Source organism: Peromyscus leucopus, chromosome 14, assembly GCF_004664715.2.
Source record: "Peromyscus leucopus breed LL Stock chromosome 14, UCI_PerLeu_2.1, whole genome shotgun sequence".
In the NCBI taxonomy this organism is placed as follows: Eukaryota; Metazoa; Chordata; class Mammalia; order Rodentia; family Cricetidae; genus Peromyscus; species Peromyscus leucopus.
The window spans coordinates 1,902,610-1,930,486 of record NC_051075.1 but is presented as its reverse complement, the minus strand read 5'-3'; the positions used below and the strand labels follow the sequence as shown (position 1 = coordinate 1,930,486).

Below are 27,877 nucleotides of genomic sequence, written 5' to 3'. Positions count from 1 at the left end.
TGAGAGGAAGTGTTAGAATTGCTAGGTTCTCACTTTCTAGTAAGAGCTATTCTTCAATTTCACTTTTTTCTTGGCTGCCAGGAAACTCCAAACTCAGGCTGATGTTTAACTACTGGAATCACACTAGTTACTTTGGCTTGGGAAAGTAAGCCTTCATTCTAGGACGGTAAATCTCCATCTTCACTTTCTATGCCTGATGGTATATTATCAGAAGCAGCTTCCAATCTACTTTAGAAAAAGTTAAGATATCATTACTAATGATAACTGAGCTAGACCAAAAAGATAGTTCATTTCTGATACAAATTTTATCAGGCAAAATTTTATAAACTTACTAAACATAAGCCAAGTGATCAGTAAATGAAACAAATAGCCTGACAGACTACTTGAGCAAGGACTTATGACAAGCCCTGAACTTTCCTTTTATGCAGAGACTGGACAAATGATAGAGGACTTGACAATTAACCCAAAAATTTTCTTTTCAAGATTCCCTAAAGATATCTTCACCCCTAGAAAGCAAAAAGAAAAAGAGAGTAAGATATGAGATAGATCATTGAATCTACTCTGAGAAAAAAGATATAAAGAAATAATAGGATAAATAGGTAGATCACTGAAGAAAAAGGGGAAGATATAAAAATGACAAAAGGTAGACTACTGAATGTATTATGAAAAGAAAAAAGAGAAAATATAGATATAAGATAAAAAGGGAGATTATGGAATCTACTTTTAAAAAGGAACTACTTGTTTTAAATAAGTAATGAAATTTTTTTGGTCTGAGTTTATCAGATGTTACTGGACTGGACATTGTTAAACAAGCAGCATTTGGCTGGTTAAGCATTTGGCCTGGTTAAGCTTTCAGGCTTCTAGCACAGTTCAGCTGAGAGCCATTCGGATATGAGGACTCAGAGGCTTCCAGTCTGAGGAAACAAGATCAGCTGAGAAGTTGGCCAGGTGAGGTTAGCTGTGGCTTGTTCTGTCTCTCTGATCTTCCAGTGTTCACCCCAATACCTGGTCCGGGTTTGATCTTATTAATAAGAACTTTTTAAGATTCATGCTACAATGGAAAGAGATTATTTAATCTCAGACATGACAATTGGCTCATCTAAAAAGCAAACTACTGTGGCTTTAGATGGCTGTGGTGGAATCAAATGGCCCTCCAAGATCCTCTCCTCATCTGAAGCTCTAATCCTCACCCCTTGGTTCTGGGCTATCCCGTGACCAATCCTGTCTCTCTGTCTCTCTTACCAAATCAAAGTAGTAATCAGATTACATGACTTCCACTCCCAGTTTCAAGGTCTTGAAGCTTCCTACACTGGTTTACTTAGAGCTCCTGTGCAGTAAAGCACTCTTGATCTGTAAGAGCCAACAGTTTCAGCTAGTGAAGTGAAGGTTTCAGCATGAGGCCATGGGAGGCTGCCCAGCTTAGCTGAATGTGAGTATTTAAATCCAAGCAAGACCCACTGAGGAACATCTGGGGACCACACAACCATGGGGAACAGAGTTGTGTGAAGCTACTGTCTGGGAACAGCTGTTAGCAGAGCTACCGCGACTCTCGTCTGACACATCTCTTAACACTCCTCTTTTGACCGCACTGACCACCACGAGCCTCCTAACTCTGAAGTGTTAGCCTGTGGCCTGCACCTCACACTGTCACTGGATGTCACTCCAGTGCGAGCTTCAGACAGGTTCTACCATCCTTACAAACTAATCAGTTACTTTCAATTTCTAGATCCAAGTCAGCCTTGAACTTGCCATTCTCCTGCTGGTCTAGCTCCTCACAAACTTTAATTATCATCTACTTCCTACAAGGTATGGGAAGGAATGGCAGTCCAAACAGAACTGAGGTCTTCCATGACCTTGCCACGCTTACCACTTCTCTCACTGCAGCTTTTGTTTTCAGGCTGCTGGTACCAATTCAGCATATCCTTTTCATGATATTCATGGTCAGCTAACAAACTGCCACTCTCCCATAGAGGCCCTTAATAAGGTATATCTTACTCTCATTTTTGTGCCAAGCACCTTGGTGGGTGGTGGATGGATATTTAAATTACACTCACTTGCCGCATCAAGTTTAATCAGCTCTCCATTTGTTTGTTTTCTAGTCGCCCTGGCTGGTCTCAAACTCAGGAGTGCTGTGACCAAGGGTGTTCCCAGATACCTCTGCACTTTAGCTCAGTTGTCAGTGTTCTCAAGAGCATGACAAACCTGAGAACCTGCAGCTGTGTTCTAACGCAGATGACTGACCTGACCCCCGGAAGGAGGGAAACCACCGTTAGACACAGTGCTCCTGCAGAACACCATTTCCTCTCCACACGCCAAAACCAGCTTAAATCACGCTGCTGTAACCACTCCCCTTTACAGAAGACACTGGAGGCGGGAGGAGCAAAGGGGAGAGGGGGCAAGTTAATTGGGGCCAATCCAAGGTCTAATGAAGCAGTGGGCCTTGATGGCAACTTTTCCAGATAGCAATATGCCCACACATATCAAGACAGACTTTAGCTTTCCTTTCAGAGGCGCTTATTACAGTATCACTTACATAACTGAAATGGTGTGGCTAGTCACCTATCTGCTCAGATCCTCACACTTGGCAGTCCTCAGTTTCTCCATCTGTAAAATGGTACTTCATCGGTATTATCTTTTAATAGCATCTTTTAGTACCAGAACGGTTTCACTGTTTGCTGGTCAGAGGGGGTGTCTGGTCTGATGTGCTTGCTTCTCAGCCCCTGTATGCCCGAGACACTTTTGGAATATTTGTTTAACTATGCAAACATGTGTTGCCTGCCTAAGGCACTTGACTGGTCTAATAAAAAGGAGGATGGCCAATAGCAAGGGAGGAGGTACAGGCGGAGCTTCCTGGCAGAGAGAGTTAAGCAGGAGAGAAATTTAGGCTTGGGGAAGAAAGAAAAGGAGAGGACAGGGAGATGAGGGGGGAGGGGAGACGGGACAGACAGACAAGGAGGAAGCAGGAAAGCAGAACATACAAAAGAAAGAAAAGTAAAAGGCTCACAGGGAAAACGTAGATGAATAGAAACAGGTTAAATTAAGTGAAAAGAGCAATGGGACAAGGCTAAGCTAAGGCCAAGCATTCATAACTAATAACAAGCCCCCATATCAGCCCAAAGTAAATTCCAACTACATGTGGCATTGCAAGCTTTCTGCGTGGTTACTGGAGAAAGGAACTCAGATCCTCAGACTGGTGCAGCCAATACTTTTACCACTGAGCCACCTCCATAGATAGCCCCATATGTTTAATAATTTTTAATTAAAACTGGTATTTGTTAAGAGGGAGAGGAATAAATGCTAATTATGCATTGTTAACCATCACTCTAAGCTGTCAGAATTTTTTTTTTAACTTTGTGGTTTCTTAGTAAAATATACCAAAGACAACAATAGTCATTAAATAACCACTTTCAGAAGAGGATAAAGGAAAACTCTAAAGGGCAAGGTGAAGTAGTAACTATTTAATCACTTTTTTCTTTTCCATTTTTCAAGTGTGTGGAGTATGTGTGTGTGTGCACACGTGCATGTGGATACCTGAGCTTCATGCTGGGAATCATTCTGGATTGCTCTTCCATCTTACTCATTGAGACAGGTCTCTCAATCAAACCCAGAGCTAGTCTCCCTGGCCAGCTTGCTCTGGAGATCCCTTTCTCTCTGCCCTCCATGGCTGAAATTAGAGGTGGGCTAGCATTTACCTGGGTTCCTGGGTCATGTTTCCAAGACTGTAAGTCAGTCACTTTAACTGCTACGCCCTTCCAGCTCCCATTTCCCTACTCTTTACTCACCTTTGGGGACACCCAACTAGTCACAGGAGGCAGGACTCACTGATGGATACTCAGTTGCAAACTAAAAGTGATCAGTGTGCTTCCTGTTAAGAGATTTTTGGCTTTGAAGAGAAAAATGCTAGTCTGAATGTACTGAGACAGTGTGTTAAGAACTATTCTACTACAAGGTGGAGGATATAGTTCAGGGCAACCAATGTGTGTTTAGCTTGTGCAAGGCCCTGTGCCCTGGGTTCTATAAATAGTACCACCAAAACCAAACCCCCAAGCCCTTCTCCTGCTCTTGTGTTTTTATATTATCCTTCAAAATCAAAATCTGCTAGTACAAAACTAAGATTTGTTGTCATTTACTTCATTCAGTTTTACTATGTAGTATAGACCAATCAAAACTTCTATTTTAGCTGGCTGTACCTTTTCCCCCGAGCCTATTTTAGCCCTGCTCTTAGCTGATGGCATATCCAAAGTCCAAAAGCATTTTAAACTCTGTCACCTTAGTAAAATGTATTTCAAACATATTCTCGGGTCTTCTTTTTCCAAATCTTATTTCAAGCAGTGTAACAATGAATTACTTTCATCAACACTGAAATGCTGATGTTGACTACGTAAACACTGCTCAGTGACATGCCGCTTCACTGTTGCTTGCTAGGTCATTTCCTCCACAGATGCGCCGCAGAGTAATCCATCAAGAAGCTAGAGATCACATTATCATCAAAACTGTGACTATGACAATGTGGAACCACTTAGAGATACATGTAAAGCAACCCAAAATACCTACTACATATGTGCCCTTGTTTTAGACTTAGAAATTAAACAGTAGAAACACAGAATGTCTGTATTTAGGTTAGAAGCTGAAAAATTCATTGAAAAATCAGTGAATGAATTGACTCTTACTGCAACAGAATGTCCAACAGAAGCCTGCAGTGATTACTTGCTTGATTTTGCTCTAAGCCAGTACACATGGAGAATGTCAGGGATTAGCTGGCCTGGTGTGGCAGCTGTTTGGGAGGCTAAAGCAAGAGGCCAGCCAACTCAAGGCCTGTCTGAACCACCTAGTGAGACCTTGCCTCAAGAAATGTTTTGGAAAAAAGGGCTAGAGGTACAGTTTAGTGGAAGAGTTTCTTAGTGTGAACTAAGCCCTAGATTCTAGTCCCAGCAGGAACAAAAGAAAGAGAATTATAGGACAGATGTCAAGTGAGCTTTAAGTAACAATCTTTAGTCATCTGATTTATATAGAGTGTCCTAAAATCACATTTCACTAGAAGGACCTTAAAGATCCTTTAGTTCAATTACCAGTTCACTGATGAGGAAGCTGAGACAGGAGTCAGTTGTAGATTACACAGCTTTACTACTGGGAGCAAACTTACTGGATTCCACAGTTTTCTATCGCCAATCACCACTAAAGTAAGATTTGGAATAAAAGCCAAACGTACTCACCTCAATCCAGTTGGTAAGCCAGTAGCACTCGGGGTCTGTGTTCTCCACTGTGAACAGCACATTCCCTCTGGGAATGACAGAGCCCTCAGGAACAGCCTTTACTTCAATTGGGAGATGACCATCGTATTTCTGGCAGGAGGCAACAATATTCACTCATTTAACAGGCAATATGCAGTTGTCTGTCACAGGAAGTTTTTTTACATTTTATGGAAGCTAAATTTTTACCACTGCAGAAAGTATAGCTGTTGTTAAATCATTAGCAATAATCTAGTTAGTCAGAGTATCCTGCAGCTTCTAAAGTGAATTAAAATGATTAACAACTTAGGCACCAATCCAGCTCTTTAAGTTCATGCTGTTTCTGCTAAGAACACCTACCACTTACGATCAACACTGATCAAAACGGCACTTCCCTGACTTGTTCAGAAAGAGAAAAATTTCATTCTGACATAAGCTAAAAATATTCTACAAGCAACTTGTTCTATACAGGTCATTTTCATACATGAAAAAAAAAAAGGAGGGAAGATTAAAGACTAGTGTGAAAGAACACACAAAGAAAAGGAAACCACTGGAATAATTTTAAGTAAGCTTTATCTTTTTTCTGGCAAGTAGACTTTTAAACCCAAGACCCTGAAATTCAATGCCAAAGTCTAAGTCATTGTCCTGATAACCTCGTGTCTCTGAGCACTTGGGTCCCAGATGCTGGAGCTGTTTGGGAAGGACTAGGAGGTGTGGCCTTCCTGGAGGAGGTGTGTCACTAGAGGTGGGCTTTTTCTCTGCCTTGTGGAGAAGGCTATAAGCCCTCAGGCACCGCTCCCTCGGCTCCCTTCTATGATGGTCAGAGGCTCAACTTTTGAAATTGTATGCCCCAACAAACGCTTCTCTAGTTGCCGTGGTCATGGTGTCCTACCACAGCAATAGAAAAGTAGCTGGGCCAGCACCTCCACTCTCTATATACAGTTAACCTTTGTCTAGAAGGCAAGTTGTTGTGGAAATCCTAGGAGTTTATGTGATTCAGGACAGAGCACTTAAATGAGAGAAAACTATGTGCAATGAAAAACGCTGGAGGCATCATGATGTAGCAGCAGAATGCTGCCTTACAAACCCTGGTTTGATCCCAAAAGCATCTGCAAGACCTTAGGCAAGTCACTCAGCAGCCCTAGGTCTGACTGTAGAACCACCAGGAATGACAGGCTTAGACACTGTCCTCACAACAGACCTCACAGAATGCAGTGATGGCAAACACACTGTGTTAGCTTGGCTGCACACTTTTTAGACATCCAACACAGTTACCAAGGCTTAAGACTCATTTACTATAGGCATGAAAGTTATAAGTATTTCTAATTACTGTGGGTTTCATACGGTGCTCGACATATTCCAATCTTAGTGTAGTAATACAGAAACCACTAGGTGTCTTTTGCCTGTGTAATTCAATTCCCAGTAATCTGGATGCTTACGACGTTACAGTAAAGGGAAAAGCAAGCATCAACTCTAAGGAGCTACACCAAACTATTCTAGTTGCTGAGAGAAAGTTCCCAGAATTATGTGGTAATGAACTCACAGCATCTACTTTCACTTGAGAAAGTTAGAAATCACTTTTGAAACTGCCAAGTGACCCTACCCTTTAAAAATTATTAGTGTGTGGCGCACGCCTTTAATCCCAGCACTTGGGAGGCAGAGCCAGGTGGATCGCTGTGAGTTTGAGGCCAGCCTGGGCTACCAAGTGAGCTCCAGGAAAGGCGCAAAGCTACACAGAGAAACCCTGTCTCAAAAAACCAAAAAAAAAAAAATAAATAAATAAAAATTATTAGTGTATCTCCATTTTCTAAGGTGTATTTTCCAGAAATGTATTACATTATCTTTCAAAAAATGAGTTATTTTAATTCTAAATCACATACATAGCATATTACATAGGTCTACTATAAACTATCTTAGTGATTCACACTAGAGAGGAAAATCAAATGTTATTTAGTTTTTGTAAGAATACCTAAAAATAACCATTATATTCAGATCATCAACAAAAAGCTTTAGTTGAATTTTCTATTCAAATTCTATGGCAAGAAATTTTGAATTAAACAAAAACCAAAACAGGTAAAAAGTGACAGCCATTTTTACCTCAAGAATGTAGTTCCATCCCCTTTCATTAAAGACATCGTCTTGGAAATGTTCTTTGTACACTTCTTTGGCTTCCTGGATTTTCTCTTTGGTCACTACTTTACCTGGAAGGACACACAGGTCTTGTTTACATTCTGTGAATTGCTGAGTCACCATAGCCATGTTTTCAGCTCTCTCACCCCCTTTATGATGAACGAGATTCATCAGGTCAAGAGCAGATTCAGAAAAGAAACCTCTACTTGCAGAGCTCATTCTAAGCACAAATGTTCACTATTTTACAAGCACGGGGGCAGTCAAACACAGCGCTCACACTCATAAATGAAGTGCACAGGAAGCCCAAGCAGGAGGTCCTGAGTTCTGAAGCCACTCTGGGTTACACGGTGAGACTGCCTTGAGAAACTAAAACGAGCAAGCAGGTAGAGAACAGAAAGTCACTCGCACAGACAGCATCCAAACAAAACTCATCTGCAGTGCTGTTAGATATTCTTCCATCTTTTCTCCTACAGAAAGGGCAAGGGCACAGCGCCTACTTACAGGGTGACCCACAGCTACTTAGAAACTTGTAACTACGGCAACAGTAAAAACTTCTGAATGTACAAGAGTCACAAGTTAATTCAAAACCAAACAGGTAATGAATTCAAAGTTCTTCAGCAATGTTCACTTGTGCTGGATCATGAAACAGCATCCGGTTGGGTCTGAACACACACATGAGCACTTGCATGCTGTCATGCGACGCAATGTCAACAAATGCTGCCTAAAATACCCTGCTCAGCTCCAAGACTACTGTCTGTTACAAACTGCGTACTTTCACTGTGTGTACAAAATCCTCTGCTCTTCTAGAAACGCAATGGTTTAATCACAGAACACAGACTTTAGTGTTTTCCTTCTGTCACTCCTAAGTACGTAGCTTCAGCAAATGTATGTTTGTACTCTACTGTGTTAACAATGCTTGATTTTAAAAACTGTGGTTTAAGTTGCTGATTTGGGTTTCATAAAAAATTGTCTATGCATTTTGGCTTTGAATTAGAACAGAATTCCCATCAATTATGAAATGGCCCTAAACACACTTCTGCCATTTGTACTACAGATTTATATGAAAGGGCAGTTTGATCATTGTCAAAATAAGCAATATGTATTGTTTGGTCTTTAATAAAAGATAACATCAGATGTATTATGAAGTTAATGTTTGCTTTGTATATCTATTTTATATACTTATATACTCAGGATTGTGTAAAAACTCCTCAGGTCAAGAAGGGATTCCCAATGGCAAAAGTTTAAGAAGCTGTAGCCTAAAGTAGGCAATCAATGCAACACACACACACACACACAAACACACACACACACACACACACACACACACACACACACGGTAACAACCTATATATAATAATTTCCAAAGTTATATAACTGAATAAAAAAAAGTACGATCTATCTTAAGAAACCAATATTAATTAATATTATTTAAATATTATTTAAAATACCCTGTGCAGTCTCTTTCCACACAGTAGGACCTTTACACCTGGCTGGGTTTTCAGTAATGCAGCATGTATAACCTATCTGACCCTAAAATAACTATCATTTGCATAAAATTAAAAATTATTTTTGTTTAAAAAATGTCCAGATGTGTAAGGTCTTTGGAACTGATTCCCTGCCTAGACACTCCATTACAAAATATACTATTTAAATGGCCTCAACAAACAACCAACCCACCCCTAAAAATTACTTTGGAGGGTTTTCCTGTTTTAAAATTCATCTTAGAACTAAACCCACTACTGTAAACAGTTTTGAAAATGAAACTGTAAGATATGTCTAAAGCAATATAAAAATATTCTAGTTAAATCTACCATAATTCAAAATGAGTTTTAGGACCAAATATAAATCTCTTGCTCTGAGTAAATGGCTAGGTCTATCAGTAAACAAGAATGGCCTCTGAGTATTACTGACTGTCCTAAACTTTCTTTGGTAATTCATCAGTTTCAGAAAACCTATCTCTAACTGAAAACATCTAACACAGAAGTGTAAACACTTGGGAGGCTGAGGCAGGAGACTGCCGTGAATTTGAGGCCAGCCTAGGCTACAAAGTGAAGTCTTGTCTCAGACAAAACAAAACGAAACAAAACTTTCCAAAACAACTCTTAAAGTGATGATCAAATATAATTAAATATCAAAATTAGACTACTCAAAAGGTTACTTCAAATAACAGAACATAACAATACAGAAAAGATATGAAGCCACATAAAAGCAATGTTTTAAATGTACTGGGAAAAGCAATACCTTTTAAGTACTTATTAAGAATGTACTGCAACCCATAAAATACTGTTTCCTCGTATTTCACCTTCCTTACTTTGGAGTTTTCTGTCTTCTTTTCACGGCATTCAAAGTAGGAATAAACTTTGCTTGTGTTGGGTGGGTATTGTTTATAGTGAGTAACCTATACAAAGAAAGATACCTTCATTAGGAAACACTAAGAGTATAACTGAAGCACAGTAGACAGGTCTTCAAATTACCCCAAATCAGACTGGTTCTTACTTGCTATTGATCAACCTCCCCACCCTGGCCACACAACACAATTCTGCTAATAATTCCTTATCTTACCATCAAAACAAAAGTGACTGAAGAGGTTATACTTAAGTGGGTTCAAAGCCCTTAGGGTGGAAAGTCTCCACTTGGTCTTAGGGTACAGCCCTTTTTGGTCTGAGGTACACAATCATATGAAACAAGCCAAGGCAGCTGATTCAGACAGGTTGTGTGCACTTTTTTGCTTTTGGTGAAATGTTTGAGACTGGAGGTACTTCAGATTTGGGATTTTGGGGTACTTGACTATACTTGTATTTTGGGAATAGGACCTATCTACCTGAGGGAAATACTTTCACCTTTTTGTGTGTATGTTTGTGTGGTGTGTGGGCATGTGCATGCATGCGTATGGAGGCCAGAGGTGGATTTCGGGTCTTCCTCAGTCACTCTCCATTTTATTTCTGAGACAGGATCTCTTATCAAACCTGGAGCTCGTCCATTTGGCTAGATGAGCTGGCCAGCAAACCCAGGGGTCCCCTGCCTCTGCCTCGGCTGCACTGGCATTGTAGCACCTGCCAACACGGCTGCTTTTCCTGTCAGGTGCTACAGACCAAACTCGGGTCCTTGGGATTCTGCAGTGAGCACTTCACTGACTGGGCCATCTTCCTGGCCTCCAGATTTTGACAGTGACTGGTTTTATGAGGTCAGGTTTGGATCAAGAATGCTCATTCTATCTCACAGCTATCTAACATGCCGAGTGTGGTAACAGTCAACATCTTCTAATACCCCCTTCTTTATGCAACCACGAGGCACTGAGGAGGAGCTCCTGACGGCCACAGTGTTCTACAGAGACCTGGATGAGAGCAACAGCAGCGGCAGACGAAGAAGGAAAAGCAGACAGGAGCTGTCTCGGGCTGGGATGGCTCAGCAGGTCCAGGGGCTTGCTGCTAATAAACCTGACGACCTGAGATCAATCCCTGGGACACATGTGGTAGGCGAGAACAGCTCCTCCATGCCATTCTCTGACTTCTAAATGAGCACCACACACACAGGTCCCTACACACATAAATATAAAATGTAGTAAAACATTTAAAAACATAAACGAAGCCAATTTTATTTTCCAAATTGCCTCCTAATTGAATAGTAAGTTCCTACTAGATCTCTAAACTCATGAGTTTAAAAACAGAAAAGCCTTTTATCACAATTTCTATTCTATGAATTTGCTAAGAGCCACTGTCAAAGACTTTCCAACTTCCACTTGAAAAACAAGTTTATTCACTAGACTTTCAATTTCACTGTAGTGTTTTTGTCACATTAAGGCAATTATATAAATATGTAATAAATGTGTAAGTGTACACATCAATGCCTGGAGGAGTAGTGTGTGTCTGCACAGTGGTAAGAACAGAAAAAGGAACTTTAAAATTTAAGGTACAGGGTAAATTACAGCCATGGTGGACCAGTGTCCCGGACCACGGTCCACCCCATGTTTCCCGCTAAGCTATGATTTCAAGTTTAGGAAAGCCAGTGTTTCTTTGGCTGCACAGCCTCCATCTCGGTGAAGCTGGTCTCTACCTACAGACTCTTTATAGCTTAGCATTAGCATTCTAAAATCAATGTATGTCCACGGCTATTTCGGAAGGACCATCCTCTGTGCTTCCTTCCCAGTGAGACATGCTTGGGGCTTCCCTTCTGCTGCACAGGCAAAGGTGTGGGGGTGAACCTCTATAGTGACATGGACTTGGAGGGCCAAGTCCTGCAAGTCTGCAGCTTCTTGTTAGGCACAGATAAAAACAACAACAACAACAACAACAACCAAAACCAAACAAACGACCCCCCCCCCAAAAAAAAAACCCTACAATAAAAGGCACAGGCACCCTGAACACAACGCAGACACTTTGGACTTTAAAGATTGGAAGTCATGGACTGATCACTGTCAGTTTTAGGAAAGCTGCAAAAAACAGTGAGAAAGCTAATACAGAACTCACAGTAATTAAACCTATTGTCTACCACAATGCAAAAAAAAAAAAAAAACCCCAAAACCCAAGTTAGGTATATTTATAAATAATATTTCAGTACAAAAAAGAAAACCCATGTCGGGTGGCAGTGGTGCACGCCTTTAATCCCAGCACTCAGGAGGCAGAGCCAGGTGGATCTCTGTGAGTTTGAGGCCAGCCTGGGCTACAGAGTGAGATCCAGGACACGCACCAAAACTACAGATAAGTCTTGAAAAACAAAAAAACAAACAAACAAAAACCTGCATTTAAAATATACCCAAGATGTATGTAAAAACAACATCAGTCTTCCAACCTAGTAATTCCAGCTTTTTAGAGAAACTCGGGTATTGAGGTAGGAGAAAGGTGAAAACTGAAATACAGGTCTGGATGACAGTGCAAACTTTATAGAATTCAGGTTCACAGCTGTGTTTCACAACATCCACCCTGACCTGAGTCAGTTCTGATCTTTACAGCTCATATACTTAACGGTGTATCTTCTACCAGAATTCACAAGTCTGTAAGGCAGGCTGCAGGGCGAATCAGTGGATAAACACTTGCTGCATGAGGACCATTGGGGTCCCCAGCAGCCATGGAAATGCAGATAGGTATGGTGGCCCAACTGCAATCCCAGCATGAGAGGTCGAGACAGGGTCCACAGAACAAACTAGCTAGCTACGACTAGCCAAACTGTTGAGCTCTTGGCTCAAGGGGAGACTGCACCTCAATATACTATTTTGGAGAACAACTGAGGAAGAAGATAGTAGACATTAATCTCTGGCCTATACACAATGTCTGTAGGATCAGAATAGCCCAGAAACATGCAAACACAAATACACATTCCACGTACATAAAAATATACCACAAGGCAAATTAATTACTTTTCTGAGAAGTCCAAAGAGTCAAAAGTTGAATGGAAATATCTCTAACTCATTTAACTCCACCAGGGCCTAAAAGTATAATAAAAATTTTCCATCATACCAATGAAGTTATACTTCTGCAAAATAACATAGCTTTAAAATTTAAAGCCCTTAATTAAAAAAAATTCTTTATTTTTATTTATGTGTATGGATGTTTTGCCTACAGGTATGTCTGTGTACCACATTCATGCTATGCCTGAGGAGGCCAGACAAGAGCTGAGTAACCATGTGGGTGCTGGGAACTGAACCTGGATCCTTTGTAAGAGCAGCCAGTGCTCTTTACAGCTGAGCCATCTCTTCATCTATAAGCATTTATTCTTTAAAGCTTTTGTTTAGGATGCATTTTTTAATAGTGCTTTAAAACTGGCTTTTGCCTAAATATTCAGAATGTTTTCTATGTTAAAAAAAAAAGATACCATTTAAAACACAAAGTTTCATAGGCTGTTGAATTAGAAATGAACCATATTCTACAATTCTAAGAGAAATTAAAAAATCAGAGTTTCTTAGCAAACATTCTAAGCATTAACTCTAGCTTTACTAGTTTGCTGCCCTCTTTATTTTCTGCTAAAGTGGTCACTGACCCTTCAACACAAAATGGGATATGATGTAACTCCAGTCAGTTTATTCACAGACACATGACCTGTTTGTTTCATGTGCCAGGCTTACTGTTTCAGATGCTGAGGGGAGAAAGTAAAATAGGCTGATGTGGTCTCACTTCTTACAGGGCTAATGAGAAGGGCAAGAGCAAAACAATACTCAGACAAAGTAATTGCTGATTAAGATGGACACTACGAAAAATCAGGACAGGACAGAAGGTACCTGGCAAGTATCTTTAAAGGGAACTGGGGAGATTTCTCTGGGTGGTGACATGTAAACAAGATTCAGATGAGAAGACAGGAAACTCGTCGGCATAAGAGACAGCAATGGCCAGTGTAGCTGGTCCTCGGAACAGGTAAGGTCATCCGTAGCCACAGGGGCTGAGAGGAGCTCACTGTGTGTCAACTGCAATGGGAGCCATTATGTTTTAAGTTGAGGGAAATAGAACCTGACTTGTATTTTCTGATGCTGGAGACTGAACATAGGCTCTTACCTATGGTAAGTACATGTTCTAACACTGAGCTACAACTCCTAGCCTGCTCACAATCTCAGACCCAAGTGTGTGCCGCACACAAAATAATCGAAACAATCAATCTGGCATGAGGGACTATTACAGTGCTCAGAACAGAGCCAGGAATTAAGAAGCTACATACTGCACACAACTAAGTCAGATGAGAAGACACCTACCAAGGACTTTTGGAGCTAAAGGAGAACTAGAATTGGATGTAATGAGATGATACAGATACCTCCTACAGCCTGGCTTGAGCTCTGTGGGTTATCAATAGTACAATTTAAGCCAGGGACAGTGAGTGGCACACACCTGTGACCCCAGCACTCAGGTAAGCAGGAAGACTGCCTTGAACCGAAGGCCAGCCTGGGCTACCTAGAGGCACATAGAAAACCCTATCTCAGCTCCTCCTCAAAGAAAAGGTTCCATTTATTGAGTCAATGAAGACTATGAAAGGAATGAATGGGAAAATCAAGAGCTCAGTCTTTAATGTTAAGCAACACTAATAAGTTTCATATGCCTGAAATTAAGTGTATGACAAGGAAGTTCTTGAATCCTGTTCATTTCTGCACTGCTTTGATTTCTATTGCTAGAGAAAATGATATGCAATTCTTCACATTCCTAGGCAATTGTTCCCTGAACTGGCAGGGCTCTCTTATGGCTAACACAGCCCTGTGAAGAACACAGAAGGCTATGAAAATAGCCTTTTAACAGAACTTCATTCCACTTGCCTTCTTGAAGAAAAGGTAAGCTCAGGGGCTGGAAATGGCTCAGTGGTTAAGAGCACTAGAGTTTGATTCCCAGTACCCACAGGGCAGCTCACAACTATCTGTAATTCCAGTTCCAGAGAATCCAGAGGCACCCAGCACACATGTGGGACAGAGACATGCATGGAGACAACATAGCCATACACATAAAAAGAAAAAAAAAAGCTCCTACAGTGCTTCTCAAATGATGAGGTGCTACACAATAACTTTCAATGCCTAGAACAGAAAGGTTCTAGCCCCGTTTTAACAAGGGTGAGCTTTCTCCAATGTGCAGTGTCAGCCAAACAACTGCATCAGTACATTTATTCCATTCTCCAGGGTCTACCCTTGTCCTACTACGACAGTGGGACTGGGGATGGAGGCATACGTGAGGTAAACAGAACTCTCCTGGGGGAATTAGGTATAGTTTTCTCCAGAGTAGGTTGACCTGATGGCTTCTCAAGATCTTTCCTCCCAAATTGTTATCACTTGCATTTTTAACTGGTAATTAAGAACCAAGATTTAAAATAGAATGGGATGACGTATTGAAGGCCACAGATAAGTTACATTATCTGTGCAATACATACAGCATAAAAGGATCCACTAGCCCCATCCCAGCTGACCTCTGCCTTACTACAGCAAAATTTTTAACTGGTTCTCCTGCTTTTCAGGAGTTATTACGGTGTGGGGAAGGTCTGGGAATTTGCTGCCACAGAAAATAACTTGTTGCTATTTAGTTCTGAAGCATAAACTACTTCATAAATACTTGCAGGAGTTGGTTCTCTCTTTCCACCACATGGCTCCCCAGCTGATGCAAGCCACCAGGCTTGGTAGCAAGCATCTTTAACTGAGGGTGTCAGCCCTACCGTTTTATTTCTATTGCCCAGGTTCCCCAGAATTTATAAAACTTATTTGAAGGGACCTCCTCCTACCTCTTCTTTCTCGGTGCTAAGATTATAGAGGTATGTCACTATGACTGATACATATATGTCTTTAAGATTCATCAGGAAAAAAATGCAGAACCCCTGCTCATTGATAAGCTCTGGTGCCATGGGTCCATGTTCCTAACCTTCTCTCAGAAGCACTAGAGAGGCAATTACAAAAAAACGGGAGCGGTGAGAGGAAAGCACTGCAAGTTCCAGGCAGAACTAACTTGGTCATATGATTCTCATCTCTCTAAAACTCTTCTGCAGTAATGTTCAACTTCCTGTGTTCCTCAGCCACTGGAGAACACAACAGCTGACGGCGTCATCTCTGAAAGGAAGTTAAGCAGCTCTCTGAAGTGTCTCTAAAATCAACCTTTCCCACCCTGGATTGTAAGGTACTGTTGTTCTCCTCTGTGTTACTCCATTATGTGCTAATGCATGATTGAAAAAGTGCTGAGTTCTAGATAGCTGGCCTAGGAGGCCCCTGAGAAGCAAGTTACCCTGGCAGCACATTTCAGTGGTATGATGGGACCTGAACATCACTGAAGGACTACTTTTATGTATCCTGTCTTTTCTAGCCACAGCACAAACGACAATGTCTTCTGCTAATCTGCTAGAGATAAAATGTTGAAAAATGTTAAAACTGTTCTCTGCTGATGTATACAGTTTTGTGGAAATTCTGTGTGGGACAGAAGAAAAGCATCTTTTACTGCTTCCCGGTTATTTGGAAACTGACCATCCCAGAGGTAAGCTAAAAAAGAAAAACCATGCCTCCTTTACAGCAAAGTCCTGAGTGCAACCCAACCCCTGCAATGACTAGATTGGCTCACATCTATCTTCCCTAGCTGGGTTTTAGTAAATGTCACTAAAGCTGGGTGGGAAACTGTGCCTTAAGCTACTCTGAAAACCCAAATGATTAAAGATGTAAGAGTAGGCCTTTTTATTTGGAAAAAGAACTCAGGATGAGACTGAAGAGCTGCATCTGCCTGTGTGCTCAGTTCCTTATTACACATAATGAAATATGAGACCACAGAAATGGAAGTGTGTTTCAAACGCTCCTCCACTGGCCCCAAGTGTTCTGCCCTTTCTTAAGGACACCCTGAAAATGTATCCCACATGTTGCTATATGCTTGGCCACTACCTTAGCTACTTTGTGTAGTTTAGGAAATGATTTTTTTCCCCTTTAGTTTTAGAAGAAATCTCTTCATCAACATCCAGCCACTCTCTTCTAAACAGCCAAGAATTTTTAAGAACTGAAAAAGAACATGTAATCATATGTAATTTCCAATAAAAGAATTTCCGTTACTTGTAATCTCAAGTTTTAAGCATGTTTTGCTACCTCTACCTAAGATAAAAAGGCAAAAAATAAAGGACAAAATGTCTAATGAAAATGGGCAGAAATAAAAATTATAAGCAAATTATAATCATGCAGATAAGCATGACTTTCTAGAAAGCTAGAGAGCTTTCTGATTATTCATTGAGGAAAAGCATCTCCAAAACACCGCCAAAAACCAAAGCAGTTTTACATCACTGATACTTACACACTTTTTTTTTTGAAACACTATATAGCTCTGGTCATTCACTATCCACTACGTAGAGCATGCTAGCCTGGAACTCAAGAAGCCTGCCTCTCTGGCTTCTGGGTATTGGGATTAAAATAAAGATGTGCTCTCCCAAGCCTGGCCCTTTAAAAGTTTACACTTAACATCTGTTTATATTTTCCATTACATTCAGTCATTTCATACATAATACAGTAAAATATTTGAAAATTACTTAGGGATATTTATTTAAATTTTAGAAAACCACGAATGCAACTTTTCTAAAAATCACCAAGGATGTCCAAAACACCTCAACTGAACTAAATCAAGTAGAGAATTTAAAGTCTTAAGTACCACAGTAGAAACTGTAACAATCTTGCAAAGGTGAATTCCACTTTAAAATTCCATCTGAAGTCGGACACGGAGAGGCACGCCTTTAATCCCAGCACTCAGAAGGCAGAGGCAGGTGGATTTCTGAGTTCGAGGCCAGCCTGGCCTACAAAGTGAGTTCCAGGGCAGTCAGGGCTTACACAGAGAAACCCTGTCTCGGAAAAGTAAAATAAAATAAAGTACAAATTCCATTTGAAAGACCACCTGTTGATAAATCTTGCATCTATTAAAATGAAAACTCACCTGCTTACAATAGATTACAAAGAAATGGACAAACTAGAGTTATAAGCAAAATGGAACTCTGTGAGACTCTCAGATCAAAGGGTTAAAAACTAAAAAGCAAGGAGCCAAAACAAAACCACGAGCGCACCACGCCTAATTACTACACTCAAAACCACCTCGATGCTTAAGTAAATGCTAAGCCTGAAAGCTAAAATTTAATTTGTTTTAGTGAGGGTACTAGTCTGACATCGTACCCTTAAGTGTCTTGGCTAACGAAACTTAGCTTAAGATCAGTGTGGTTCACTTCACATAATCGTGGGGCATTTTCTCCTCACTCCTCCTTTGCTAAGGTGCATTTCAAGTGGATTTATTGCAAGAGTCAAATCAATAGACACCTTGAAGCACTGGGCCATTTCCCTCCCCACAAGTTCTCTAGGGTTAAGTTCCTTTACCGCCCGGTCTTTCACTTTCCTTTTCACAGAAATCCTGTGATGACCCTGAAGTGCCAGTACACTGGCCTCTGCAATCAGGGGCCGGGCGCGTGAATGACCCCTAGGAGTTTGAAACGCAGCCCAGCCGAGTGGAAGGCTGAATCAGACGCGGTTCCCCGCGCCGGGTTTGTCCTCCACGCTGGAGCCACGGGCTGGGTGCAGGGCACGCCGCCAGGACCTCTCCCCGCGCTCCCCTGGGCAGGGATGTACCTGGCCAGCCCGGGGCTGTTACCTAACCAGCCCGATCGTCGGGCGGTCCCATCCAGTCCACCCTGCCGGGGCGCCCAGGCCGCCGGCAGCCGCAGCGTGCGCCCATCCCGCCGAGCCTCCGGCCGCGCCCCCGCCGCGGCGCAGGCCCCGCCTCCGGCCCGCGCCTCCATCCTTCAGCGGCCGCGCTGCGGCTCCTCCACCTGCCCCATCCCGCCGCCCCGGCTCCCGCCGCCCCCGGCCCCGAGGCCCACACCGCAGCTCCACCTTGTACGAGTCGGTGGCCAGCAGGATGTTGAACTCGGCTTCTGCCGCAGCATTCATCTCGGGCCGGAGCGGAGGCGCCGCGCCACGAGCTGCCCGGCGCGGCTGCGAGCAAGGAGAAAAATGGGCTTCGCTGCGCTCCGTTGCTTAAGTCACCGCTCGCTCGCCGGGGGGGCGGGAGGGCCGGGAACGGAGCGCGGGGAGGGCCGGAGGGCGGGCAGGTCCGTGACGCGGCGCCGGAGCTCACGCGCTCCCCAGCCCAGCGCTCCCGCGGCTTCCCCGGCTGGGCTCCGCGCCCCGCCCACCCCGGGGACGAGGGCGGGGCGCGCCCGCGCGTGCGCAGCGCGGGGGCGGGGCCGAGGAGGACGTGAGGCACGCGCTCTGCCTCGGCGGCGCCCGCCCCCGGCCGCGGGCCGCGGGTCGCCCGCCCCAGCGCGTGACCTGGAGCCCGCCTCCGCGCCGGCTCCGGGCCCCGAGGGGCGTGGCCTGGCGCAGGGGCGTGGCCTGGCGCAGGGGCGGGGCCCGGGCGTTCCCAGCCTTCGCCCCTCCTGCCGGAGCCTCCTTGCCCGCCCCGCCCCGGCCCTTCCTGTTGTCCTACCCAGTCCCCGCTCGTCCAGGGAGGCTTGTTGGAGTCACGCCACCCGGCCGGGGCCGAGGGGCCTCCCACTGTCCTCTCCCTGTTCCCGCACGCGCTCAGTTACCTTTGTCTCCTGCTTGGAGGATGGATGGAACCTTTGGTCCCGTCCCCCGTGTCGATCGTGATCCTCTGGCTTTTCTTTTCCAATCCCAGGAGCTGCGTGAGGTCTTGAGTTCCATGCTGCGTGGACCCGCTTTCCTCCCTGCTCTGTCTGGAGCTGAGCTCTTTGATCCTTTTTGAAGAAAGACTATGTGACTTTTCCTGAAGAAAATAGTTTGCGTCTAAAGGGGAAGGTTAAATTCAGCTCTCTCAGACAATGTAGGGACAAGACCCAATTGAATCTGAAATTGTTGGGAAGTAAAAGGCAACCAGCCAAGTCTGTTTTTTTTTTTTTTTTAAATCGTTAAATCCTGGGAAAAAAGCTTGCAACCTCCCAAATAAGAGAAATGACGTCTACTGACGTCATCCAACTTCCATGAAACCATCCCCTTGTTCAGTTTTCATGTACATAGTTCCAATTTTTTTGCATAAAACAAATTCCATTTTCATGTTTAATAACATTTAAAAATTCTAAGGTTTGGGTTTTGTTTCTTAATAGAATACAAGTAGCAAGAGAAAATTAGTATAAATAAACTGGCACTGGCCCTTATAGATCTCATCAAGTTAGAGGCTTCCTGGAATCCATTCATCTCCAATTGACCACTGTTCTAGGCTGTTTTATGCAGAAAAAAAAATAGGATTCTGATTACAAAGTAGGCTTTGTTTATGGTAGCGTTTTTCAAAAGCAAAATTTGATCTTGCAGTCTTTGAACTTTCTTGTATAAAAATAAAAAAAGCTCAAAATGTAAAAACACTAACATTGTAAGCATACTGACATTGCTAGTTAAGTTCAAGAATAATGTCTGCAGAAGTTCTGTGGGCTCAATCCCACAGCAGTCTTTAGAGGAAAAGATGGCAATGAGGTTGTTGGGGTTTTGATCTTAAATGTCCCTCAGAGACCTATATGCTAGCGTTGACTGCCAGCCTCTGAGCAGTAGGGGAACCCTACAACTGAAAGAGCTGGGCTCTGGTTGGAGGCAGTTTCATAACTGAGGGACGGGAGGTGTTGGAACGGTCTCATTCTTTCACTTTCTCTTCTGTGAGATGCACCATGTCACCACAAGCACAACGCAACTGTGAACTGAAGCTAAAGAAACTTTCTCAACCTTCAAAGATTTCCTCAATGTTTGGTCGAAGTGATGAAAGCTGACTGACACAGGAATCATGTCACCAAAGAGAACCACATTGCCAAAGGTGGAATTTGGTGTGTTCTTGTGAAACTGTATGTGTAGACCAGACCAGTTTTGAATTAAATAGAGATTAGAACTGTGGTATGAAATTATCACCAAATACAAAAACAAGTTCATTTTGAAATAATATATACTGAAGGATAATTTGGAAGAAATATTTAGTTATAAAACCTTTATTTAGTAGCATGTAAAAGTTCTGACAAATTTTTTCGTGAATTATTGCAGCACAGATAATAAATACCCAAATTCAAATAGGTCCCTTCTGCTTTTTCAAAGTCCTGGGTCATTCTCTCAGCCTACAGATGAGCCAGTTAAGCACAGCGGATTGGGCATTAGGTTCTTGCTATGATCAAAGTGGGTGATGCTGAGCCCCTCCTGTTTTTCAGACAGCCTCTGATACACTTTTGTATTTTAAGGTTGCTTCAGGTATTTTCAAACTGATGTAATTTCATCTCATTAAACAAACAAAAACAACAAACAGTGGAGAAGCAGGTGTAGATCTCTCTCATCTCCAAACCCTGACGATAGTGCTTTCCTCTCTCTCCCCATCCCTTCAAGATTCATCAGGTAGCCATAACTATCACAGAGGCAGATATAAAATAAAGCTTCATAAAGTTAAGCTTAGACCCTTTCCTTACTTAAATTGCTAAGATCCCTGGGTAAAATTTATTAAATTGAAAAGGTTTGGACTAATTTATTTGGCAGAGGAAGTTTCAAGACTGCCTACCATTGACTCTTGCATGGTGACCACTCTTATACAGATCTATAATGAAAAAGAGCAAATGGGACAAAAAGAGACACAACATACAGTTTGAAAGTTGGGGCTGGTGGCACATGACAGGAAGCAGAGGTCAGATTGGTCTACAAAGTAAGTTCCAGGACAGCCAGGGCTACACGGCTAAACCCCGTTGGGGATAGGGGTTAGGGGTAGGGCGTAGGGGATAGGGGGTATGGTCTGAAAAGAAAAAGAGCACCAGGAAATTTAGTGTTTGAGCCATGGTTTATGCTGAAAGAGATCAGGAAAAAACGGAATAAATGGAGTGGTGCCCCTAGGGGAGAGACCTCCCCCTTCAGCTAATCCTACAACTTGTGAAAAGGCCTAAGGCATTATCTGGTTCTGAAAAACATCAACAAATAAAACTCATGCCAATGTAACTCAAGGAGAGGTTAAAGTTCCATCTCAAGCAGGCAGAGGAGTTTGGCAGCATCAGCCACGTGGTCCTGGCTTTAATCTTGAAGAGTATGGGAGTAAAGGGGTTTGGGGACCTCCCTCTGAGGTTAAGGGGAGCTGATGAGGTCAAGTGTGTGGCCAAGGCACCCCTGCATGGAGGCCTAAAGAGGCCATTTCATGAAACTGTGAAAGTGAAGCCTGGATTATGTTAGAGACCCCATAATGCTGGAGATGCCAGAGTAGTCTGCCAAGAAGAGCTGTAGACAGGGTGTGGGAACAGCCCAGGAGAGAGAAGTATGTTGCAGTCAGCAAGTCTAGAAGGAAGAGCCATCTAAGGCCTTTGACATCAGGGGTGAAGCTACAAGAATTGGAGCTTGCCCCTGGGTTTCCGTGTTGCTCAAGTCCAGTGTTTCCTCATTATGCCTGCTTTAATCCGTTTTGGAATGGTAGTGTATATTCTGCGCCATTGTATGTCGGAAGTATGTAATTTGCCTTTTTATTTTGATTTTACAGGAGATTACAATTAAGAGATTGCCCTGAGTCTCAAAAGAGACTTTAGACTTTCAAACTGTATTGAGACTGTGAAAGACTATGGGGACCTTTGAAGTTGAACTAATGCTTTTTGCATTATAATATAGAGTAGAATGTTGTGGTTTCAATGGGAATGGCCCTTATAGGTGCGTATATTTGAATGCTTGGTTCCCAGTTAGTGAAACTGTTTGGGAAGGATTAAGGGGTGTAGCCTTATTGGAGGAGGTGTGTCACTGGGGGTGGGCTTTGAGGTTTCAAAAGACGACACAGTTCCCAGTTAGCTTTCTGCCTCGTGCTTGTGAGCAGATGTAAGCTGCCATGCCCTACTGCCATGGTGGTCATGGACTCCAACCCTCTGGAGCCATGAGCCCCCAAGTTAAATGCTTTCTATTATAAATTGCCTTGGTCATGGTGTTTTGTTGTGGCAATAGAAATGTAACTAAGACGATGAGAACAAATATAGCAAAGTTAAAATGTTTAGGTTCCGGAAAGGTAAACATACACATGTTGCAATATTATATAGGTTTTACTAGTCATCATTAAAAATTTTGCTCATGGTTACGTAAGAGTCAATAGTCCAAATCAATGGCTGAGAAAATAAGGCTGTTAGAATTGTTAGAAGATGTCAAAATCTTTTAATTCAGTATTTTCCCAAATGAGATGTGCTTTCCATGGATGCTGTAGGAGATGAATATTAGTGGTATCCAGAGAGAAATTCCTAATTTTAATAATTATTTTAATGCATATTAGAAAAATGTAACTTGCACATAGAATCTGAGTTTCTTTAAGTGTTTTTACTTAGGATTAATTCAAATGAAGGACACTCAGATGTCTAGACATATTATCTTTGACTGTCCCTAGCCTGTATTTGACACATGAAGGATATTCTTGAAGAAACTGAAACTTAAGATTACATGTTATATGAATTCTATATGAAATCTAGAAAAGACAAAAATATGGGAAAGAGAGAAGATTAATGGCTGCACAGGCTGGGGTTAAGGGAAGCAGATTCACTGGATTCTAAACTAAATTTTGTGAATTATAAATAAAGTCTATGTCTAAAACTGAACTAAGATGACCTTCCTTCTTGAAACGATTCTGAGTTCTGCCTCCTCCTCTCCTGTCCTGGGTGTTTATGTTTTCATTTTCATGTCTCATTGTTTCCATCTTCATTTGTATGATTAGGCAACAAACACTATTTTGCCCTGATCCGATAAAGAATATTTTCAATGCTTATAATATCCCAGTACCAAAAGAGTGAGCATCCCAGCTGTTGAGTAGCAATCAGGACAAAGAACTAGTCCTAATATGATCCACCCAAGAGGAAAGTGCCGGCAGCTAGCACGGACACCACACTGTGCTTGAAGCACCAAAGACTAAAAGCAGACTGTTTATTATCTCGAACTCTTTTACTTAGCAGCTACCAAGTAATGGAAATCTGCAGTGGAAGGAGACAGAATTGGAGAATTCATCATCCCTAGCAAACTCAGCATTTGATTGTAGGATCAATATACAATTGCATGTAGACATATCCGTTCTCTCCAGGAACAGCTTCTGAGAAACAGTTAAAGCTTGGGTAATGTTCGTTTAACCAGCTTCCATGCTCTCTGCTTGTCCCCGTGGAGCACTTCCCACTGGTGAAACCCTGGACTGCAGTAGCCTGGTTTTCATCACTAAGCCCTTGCTTTGTACCTCACTCACCCTCTCCCTGAACACTAGTTTTCAAGATCTTTGCCCCAGACCAGAATTTGCCCTATGTGACTTGCCACAGGTGTTAGACTCTTGGTACTGTGGAAATACCTGAGAGAAACAATTTTAAAAGAGGAAACATGTACTTGACTCATAGTTTCAGAGTTTTCAGTCCAGGCCTCATGTTTTTGGACTTAGAGTAGGGAGTGAATCGTGGTGAAATGTGACAGAGGAGAGTTTCTCACTGTATGGAAGCCAGGCATGGGGTGGTGAAGAGAGCAAGGGGATGGGCACAATGTATCATCCCAAGAACATGCCCTAATTATCAACTTCTAGCTAGGCTCCAAATCATAACATTTCTATCATCTCACAAAACAGTGCCATCAGCTGACAAGTTTTCAACACAAGCCAGTAGAGGACATTTCCTGTTCAAACCATAACTTTCTACTCCTGGCCTCAAAGATTCATGACTATCCCATAATATAAAATGCAATTAGTCCATCTTCAAGAATCCTTAATATCTCAAAAGTTACAGCATTTTTCAAAAGTTCAAGTCCAAATTCTCTGCAGAGCTCAAAACAAACTTTTAGCTTTCATGATACAATGCCACAGACTTCAGCATTCCTATCCCACAAAAGAGAAATGGGAGCACAGAAGTGAGATTTTGTGGTGGTTTGAATGTAACTGGCCCCCTTCAGCTAAGGGACTGGCAATACTAGGAGGTGTGGCTTTGTTGGAATAGGTATGGCCTTGTTGTTGGAGAAAGCATGTCACTGTGGAGGTGGGCCTTGAGGTCTCATATGTGCTCAAGCCATGCCCAATGTCTCAGTCCACTTCCTGTTGCCTTCAGATCAAGATGTAGAACTCTCAGATCCTTCTCCAGCATCATGTATATCTGCATGCCACTATGTCCCATCATGATGATAATGGATTAAACTTTTGAACTGTAAGCCACCCCAATTAAATGTTTTCCTCTACAAGAGTTGCAGTGGTTATGATATCTCTTCACAGCAATAGAAACCCTAAATAAGACAGAGAAACAAAGCAAATCAGAAACATAGCAAGCAAAATACCAGGCCCTATATATGCATAACTTCATGTCTGGCAATTGGGGTGCACGTTGGCAGGATGTAAATTTCAAGGCCTGGACAGCCACTCTTACTGTGGCCCATATGGTTCCTTTCTTGAGCTGGATGTGCTCTCTGTCTGCAGCTTCTTGGCAAATGTTCTTATGTACCTGGTACTTCTCTACCATATCTTTAACTTTATTCTTAGAGCTTCACATGTCATGCTCACAAGCACTGCCTGCATGGATACCAACCATATCACACATTGACTAGCTTCTCAGGCTTACTTGGTGGAAGCCTCGGTGATTCTATGACTGTTGCATTCTATATACCTATAAAACCAGCATCGTGTGAACAACACCAAGGTCTGCCCTTTGCTCTAGAACCAGCTGTTTCCTCTGACCATGGTGCTAGCAGCCTCTAGGTAACTGGAAAGCTAAGCATGTTGAAGTGAGTCCTAGGAAAACAACTTCCTATGTGAGAAGCGACTAGGGTGCCACAGCGGTGTTTCTCAAGTGAATCCCCAGTAGTGCTGTCTTCTTAAGTGGGATCTTTTGAAATGATTCTACACTTTTCTACCCTGGAACCCAGATGGGTGGGCTGAAGCCAATTCCTGAGATGTCCTCAAGACACTGTCCTATTGTCCCAATGCAGAGTATTTATATATTCTTTATAATTGCATAATTTCTTTAACAACTCCATCTTCCTTATTCACAGCTTTGAATTTGGTCCCTTTCTTGCAAGACCGAATGTTTTAAAATATTTCTGCTCTGCATTATGCTTCTTATTCTCAGTGTAACTATTGCTAAAAGTGTCTAGTAGCACTAACAGACACTAACTGTGAATGCTGGATTGCCATGTTATTTACTCTATCACATTAATTATTGTATCATTCTTAAGCTTAGCATCACGCAAGTCTTACAGTGTGGATAAAATGTAGAGGAATCTCTTGCCACAATGTAACATGAATGCCTCTAATTCAAAGCCTAATAGAATTCTTATTCCCATGTGAAACTTTGTAACTTTTACTACTTGTTTTTGTTTTATTGTAGCTGCAAGTTTCTCCTGGGCATCAAACATAGCTGTTAGTTTTCTCAGGTCCTGGTCCTGGTCCTGCATTCCTCAGCCACTTATAAAATAAATATTCAGAGGCTTAATATTACTTACAAACTGTATGGCCAATGGGTCAGGCTTCTCACTAGCTAGCTTTTATAACTTAACTCAACTCATTTCTATTAATCTCTATGTTGCCACGTGGCCGAGGCATTTACTGGTCTGCGGGCATCTTGTTGCTCCTTCAGCACGGCTGGCGTCTTCCCCGCTTCTGCCCTTCTTCCCTCTGTCTCTCTGCTTCGATTTCTCACCTGGCTGTAAGCTTTCTTGCTATAGGCCAAAATAGCTTTATTTATTATCCAATAGGAGCCACACATTCACAGCATACAGAAAGCCATCCCACAGCATTTTATTTTCTTTTGACACTATTCAGGTCTGTTTAGCTCCCAGTAAAATGACCTTTAAGCTTTTATTACATTGTCAAGCTTTTCCTAGCCTGCATCTTCCAACTTTTCCAAATTCCTTTCACAAACTAATTCCAAAGGTGCATGAACTGTCTTAGCAGTAGAAGTCACTGTGTTCAGTAGATTTGGAGACCACTGAGGATGGATATTAGGACTTTATGGAGACACATTAAGGGAAAGCTATTTCCTCCTGGTCAAAAGAATAGAATCTACCTCTGGTCCTGGATGGAGACATGACATTCTTATCTGCTCCACAGACTAAAATATTACTTATGACTCTCTTCCCATAAGAGTTAATCTTACCAGACCTGTCAATCTGGTAAGAGACCACCCTACCCTATCCCAGAAAGGCTGATCCACCTAAAGCCAGGCTAAGAAGATGGGAGGAATACTTTTCCTCCCTAGAAACCCTGCTCCTGTGCAGTGACTGACAGAGTCTCTACCAAGTAGCTCTGCAAAGCCTGTGTTGTGGGATAATCTTTTTGTGCACTGTGAAGATGTGTCTTCTGATTGGTTTAATAAAGAGCTGTATGTCTGATAGCTAGACAGGAGAGGATAGGTAGGACTTGCAGAGAGGGAGAGAGGAACTTGGGAAGAATCTGAGGCATGTGAGATTTGCCAACTAGACACAGAAGGGGTCAGCTATACAGTATGGAGGAGAGGTAAGGAACCACATGGCAGAACATAGGTTAATAGAAATGAGTTAATTTAAGTTCTAAGAGCTGGTTGGGAACAAGCCTGAGCTAAGGCCAATTAATAAGAAGTCTCATGTCATTATTTGGGAACTGGCAGTAAAAAGAAAGTCTGACTACAAGCTTGCCTGATTTTTCTGGGTTAATCAGAGAAGCCGAACTTTTCTTTTTTTCTTCTTTTTCCAAAATTTGGACTTGCTTTCCTTGATATTCATGGGCTTCCTCACTTTTCTGTGAAGCTACCCCTGTCCTTTCACTATGTAGATGCTCACAAAAGGCATGACTTTCTCTCTTTTCTTTATTTCTGGCCTCCAGCTGCCAAGATTTATAGCTTTCCTGTACTGTTGTTTTTCTCTCAAATTCTGATAAGTTGTCTTCAAGCTTCCTTTTAATTCTGTTTTTCATTAATGAGACTAAGAATCCACAAAAGGGAGTCCCAGATTCCCAAGTAACATGTGGTGCCCCACATGGGACTCCCTAACGTTTCCGATAACCACAATGTGATCCTATTTCTCTGCCAACAAGTCTTTCGTGCTAGTAACTCATTGTTGCAAATATAAAGCAAATACCTCAAAGAGACAACCTGAGGAGTTGTCTCGGCTCATTGCTTCAGTTTTCAGTCCATGGTCACTTGCTGCATTCCAT

The 27,877-nt window shown here is 42.3% G+C and overlaps 1 protein-coding gene and 1 long non-coding RNA gene across 3 annotated transcripts in view; one reads left to right on the top strand and one right to left on the bottom strand.

The window, feature by feature from the left end:
• Nampt (nicotinamide phosphoribosyltransferase) overlaps positions 1-18,816 on the bottom strand; it is a 34,898-nt gene extending 16,082 nt beyond the window's left edge. Inside the window, exons 1-4 of the mRNA XM_028891743.2 lie at positions 18,643-18,816; positions 9,600-9,756; positions 7,326-7,429; positions 5,214-5,342 (exon numbers count right to left, since the gene is read on the bottom strand). Coding sequence (XP_028747576.1) covers positions 5,214-5,342; positions 7,326-7,429; positions 9,600-9,756; positions 18,643-18,699 — 447 coding nt within the window. The 5' untranslated portion in view covers positions 18,700-18,816. The remainder of the gene's footprint in view (positions 1-5,213; positions 5,343-7,325; positions 7,430-9,599; positions 9,757-18,642) is intronic.
• LOC119088965 lies at positions 15,727-16,839 on the top strand. 2 transcript variants are annotated; one of them, XR_005092723.1, is made up of 3 exons: positions 15,727-15,922; positions 16,106-16,273; positions 16,715-16,839. It is a non-coding gene; the product is annotated as an uncharacterized LOC119088965 (long non-coding RNA). The 2 variants fall into 2 exon arrangements; XR_005092722.1 differs by having other exon boundaries at positions 15,727-16,273.
• Positions 18,817-27,877: the final 9,061 nt, after the last annotated feature.